Source organism: Pinus tabuliformis, chromosome 4_2 (assembly GCF_031772625.1).
Source record: "Pinus tabuliformis cultivar Carrire ecotype Pingquan chromosome 4_2, CPIR1, whole genome shotgun sequence".
NCBI classification, from domain to species: domain Eukaryota; kingdom Viridiplantae; phylum Streptophyta; class Pinopsida; order Pinales; family Pinaceae; genus Pinus; species Pinus tabuliformis.
This window is the reverse complement of record NC_142304.1, coordinates 775359059-775363704: the sequence shown is the minus strand read 5'-3', so window position 1 is coordinate 775363704 and position 4646 is coordinate 775359059. Positions and strand designations below refer to the sequence as shown.

The 4646-nt window shown below is 44.0% G+C and overlaps 1 protein-coding gene across 1 annotated transcript; it reads right to left on the bottom strand.

Annotated features, from left to right (window-relative positions):
• Window positions 1-1483: 1483 nt before the first annotated feature.
• LOC149171941 (uncharacterized) lies at window positions 1484-3991 on the bottom strand. The gene is made up of 3 exons (XM_089426143.1): window positions 3528-3991; window positions 2747-2957; window positions 1484-2080 (listed from the first exon to the last, which is right to left on the bottom strand). The coding sequence occupies exons 1-3, from the start codon at window positions 3989-3991 to the stop codon at window positions 1484-1486; spliced, it is 1272 nt and encodes a 423-aa protein (XP_089282269.1).
• Between the last annotated feature and the right edge of the window lie 655 nt (window positions 3992-4646).

Genomic DNA, 4646 nt, shown 5'->3' with positions numbered 1-4646 from the left:
ATCTTGTCCATTAGGGTGTATCCATCGGTGAGGGCCTTAGCCAAGGTTTGCTTTTTCACTTCCAGTTCTCTGACCTTTCCCTCAATTGTCGCGCATAAATTTCTACTAGATCTAGTAGTGTGGACCTCACTATCTCTAGCTTCCACCTCATCTCCGCATTGGTGGCCTACAGGCACGTGCACGTTGTCTGTATGTGATCGCAACAGTCGACCAACGTGCAGGCAGTCATGTCTGTCGGTGCTGCAGTGTTGGCCTCGGTGACGATCGGCCATATTGATCTAAACCGTTGTGTAATCTGATCAACCTGGGCTTGCAATTCCATGTTTTCTTCCTATAGGCGATCTTTCTCCTCTATCACCATGTGAAACTGCTTCATCTGATGTTCATGTTCTTTAGCTAGGTCCTCATGGAGGCTCTCAGCCTTGTGTGTTGCTTGCTGAATGAATGAAAATAATTGGGTCGATGACCAGTGATGGAGTGTATCGGCCTACATTGTGCTTGGTTTCGGGAACTTCTGGTATAGGGGTAGGCCACTGGCAATGGATTTGTCATAATGGGAAGCGGGTGAGTGGACCTGCTATGATGGTGGAGTGAAGTATGGGGTGGTTGGAATAATGCTAGGGTTTGGCGGCACTACGAGCTTTATAGGGAGAGTTGGCAAGTACGATTTAGTCCTTTCCCCCTTCCAAATGGTATCCAGGCGTCTCCCTGTTGGTGGGTCCAACCCAAGCATTGGTGGTGTACTCTCAATTGGTGGTGTTCCCATGGTCAAGGTAGTGCCTTCTATCCGGTCAGCTGACTGAACTTCTACTTCTACAATATTCCTTCGATGACTGAAGGGGAGGATCTCAGACAGGGTCGCAGAAGTGGAAGCGTTTGCGAGGACAACTCCCGCGACTAATGTAATGCAGTGGATGTAGTGGCATGGATTTCTTCAACTGTGGTGGTTGTGGGGATTGACTGCTCAACCTAAATAGTGAGGTCAACGATTAGAGATGGTGGGTTAATTTTCGACTTTCTAGTAGCTGGCTTTTTGGCAGCCAGGGTTCGGATGACTCGCTTTTTCTGAGGTTTGGGGACCGTGATTTGGGAAGGAGCCTAGGCTGCATGGCATCTTTATTTTTCTATGATTTGCTTATTTATTAACTAATTCTATGCTTAACGAGAACAATTTTGTGACCCTATCTTGACAGTTGCCTTATTAATTACTTAATCGGGAAATAAATACTAGTACGATGGATGGGACGCGTACTTGTGCAGTCATCAATTTTGGAAAAGGTTCAGACCTACGTGTATTCAGATGATTAGGATGACATGTGGGGCCACTGTCTCTGCTAACTAGGCCTACCAACAAGACCATTGACGCTACCCAATCTTTGCTGGCTAGGCCTACCAACATGACAACTGACGCTACCTCCCCGACCACAAATGGGTTGCGGCATACTAAATTTTGCCTCAACCTTATTATCTCGATCTTATTTTTTTACTTGCGGAAGGGTTTCAGGTGTGCGCCATTCAAATATCCCTGCAGTAGGACTCCATCCAGTTGCGTGAGTCTTATCGTGCCCAATTCTCTTATTTCTGTGACTATGAACGGGCCTAACCAGTGCATCTGCAATTTTCTTGGGAACTTCAGGAACTTGCTGTCATAAAGGAGCACCCGGTCTCCGGCTTCAAATAAATTATTCTTGATGTGCCTATCGTTGCAAGCCTTTTGTCTTCGTTTCTCAACTGATTTATGGAACTCTACTAGGAACCAGGTTTCATCGAGTTCCATCAGCTGGCTTAGCCTATCCCACAAGGCAATGCTATCTATCATTCCCGTAGCTTCTGAGATAAGCATGTTGGGTAGTATAAATTCTGCTAGTACCACCGCTTCTCTGCCATACACAAGCTGAAATGGAGTTTGCTTATGCAGTCTTTTTACTATTGTCCTATATGCCCATAGAGTCACTAGAATTCTTTCATCCCAATCATCTCGGTTGGCAGATACGACTTTTTTTAGCCCTTTCTCTAGTATTTTGTCAAATGCCTCTACTGCATCATTGGCTTGTGGATGATAAGGACTACTCTTATTATGCTGAATCATAAAAGTTGTTAGCAAAGTCTAAATGGTTCCATTCAAAAAGTGGGTTCCCTAGTCACTTGTGAGGCTCCTTGGGCATCTGAACATTGAAATAATATTTTCAAAAATGAACCTTGCTATTGTTTCTACTGTGCAATCTTTCACTAGCGCGACCTCTACCCATATTGTGAGGTATTATGTCGTTGTAATTATGTACCAGGCTTGGGAGTGTATTGTTGGTGGAGAGATTGGTCCAATGAAGTCTACTGCCCACTTATCAAAGATCTACACTGTATGGACCAGGTGTAGTGGCAGCTCATCACACCGCGAAGGCTTACTGACCCTTTGACAAACATCACAGTCCTTGGAAAATGCTTTAGAATCCTTATGGATAGTGGGCCACCATAATCCTGCGTGTAGTATCTTTCTTGCGGTGGCCTTGCCTCCTACATGGCCTCCCGCAACTCCTGTGTGGCACTCCCATAGGACATCCCTTCTTTCGTGCTGCAATACATAGCGCTTGAGTATTTGATCCAAGCCCATTTTGTAGAGGTGTCCCGCGATGAGCTAGTAATCTGCTGCTCTAACCACCAAGTGTCGTCTCTGTGCTACCGTGTATCCCTCTAGGCAATGACCTGTTGTTAACAATGTAGCAATCTCTTCTAGGTGGTCGGGAATCACCTCTATCTTGAATAGGTCAACATCGAGCAACCGATTGTCTACTGCTCCTTCATTCTCCCCTGTATCCAGGCACGACAAGTGGTCTAGTCCTACATTCAATCTGTCAAGCTTAACAACCACTTCAAACATGAATTCCTGGAACAGTAAAAGCCACCTACATATTCTTCCTTCCAATATTGGCTTTTTACTAAGTATTTTAGCATGAAATGGTCTGTAAATAATTTGAACAACACACCCAGTAAGTAGTGCCCGAACTTTTGGAGAGAGTAGACCATTTCCAAAGCTTCTGGTTCTATTGTTGTGTAGTTCCTTTCTACAGTAGAGAGCTTTCTGCTAGCGTATTATACTGGATGGTCCATCATTTCTCCTGGCTGCGCTAAGACCACATAGGGCTATTCCAAATGCGTCAATGTGTACATGGAACATTTTGTTCTAGTCTGGGTACAAGATTATGGGGGTGCTTACTAATCTTTCCTTCAGTTTATTCAAATCTACTTGACAGTCCGCAGTCCAAACGAATTCTTTCATCTTCTTTAGCAATCTTTCCATTAGGCTTGTTATGGATGCGTAGTTCCTAATGAACCCTTTGTAGTACCTCGTGTGACCCAGAGTTGCCCTTAGTTGCTTCACGTTGTGTGGTGGATCCATGTGGACAATTGCTGCAACCTTGGCGGGGTCTACACAGACTCCATCCTTGCAGACGATATGGCCTAGTAGATTCCCAAAGGGAACTGCGAAAATGCATTTTTTTAGATTTAAGGAAATCTACAACTATTTTCACCTCTCGAACATCACTCTTAATAAGCTAGTATGTTTCTTCAATAGGTTGTATATTGTCCAGTCGTCCATGTAAACTTCTAGGAACTTATGAATATAATCTCGGAATGCAGCTATGACAATCCTTGAGAAGACTGCTGGTGCATTCTTTAATCCGAATGGCATTACATTGTATGCGTATGACCCCCACTCCGTTGTGAAAGTTGTTTTCCTTTTGTCCTCTTCAGCTATTCGGACCTGGTGGTAACCTGAGAACCCATCTGTGAACGAGTATGCTTCATTCCCCACAACATTGTCTAGGACTTCGTCGCTGAATGGCATGGGGAACAGGTCATGCATGCATGCATTGTTCAGGCTTCTGTAATCGATGCATACTCTAATTTCGGTTGCATCCTTCTTGTTCTGAATAACTATGGGGCTTATCCAGTCAGCTTCATCTACCGGAAATATGATTCCTGCATCCAACATTTTGTCAATTTTTATTTTAACTTTCTCTTTTACCCTTGGGTTCAGTCGATATGGTTTGTGCTTTACTGGTCGGGCATCTAGTTTCAGAACAATTTTCATTTCTCCCAGGTTACCTTTTATCCCCTTGAGTTCTACCACTAAAGTTGGGAACAGGTCCTAGTATTCTTGCAATAAGTCAAAAATTTCTTTCATGGTTTGTTCATCCCACTAATCTCCCACTGATGCTATTTTGGGCTTATCTTCCATCCCCACATTCTATTTTCTCAGCTTCACTGGTAGGAGATGGTCACCTTCTATCAAAGCATTCTCCTGAATACCTCTTTCCCCTTCCGTTTCTCCAAAGGCTAGGTGTCTAATACCCTCCAATCCATCCTCCTCTAGTTCTGCATCTATTTTGTCGCAAGTCACAAATCCTGACGATTCTATATCGTACAAGCATTGTAGAAATTTTTCCTCATGTTCCCCTTCAACTAATGTCTCTAGGGTGAATAGAACCCCTTTTATTGCCTGGAGTACCTCTATTATTTGTGCCTCATCACCCCTGAATGAAAAATTGCTGACGAACTGTTCCTCCAAGATACCCCAATTAGTTGTTTGTCGCTGTAGCTCCTCCTAGATATACCAAGCTCAGGGGACAGTGCCGAGGGTATGTATA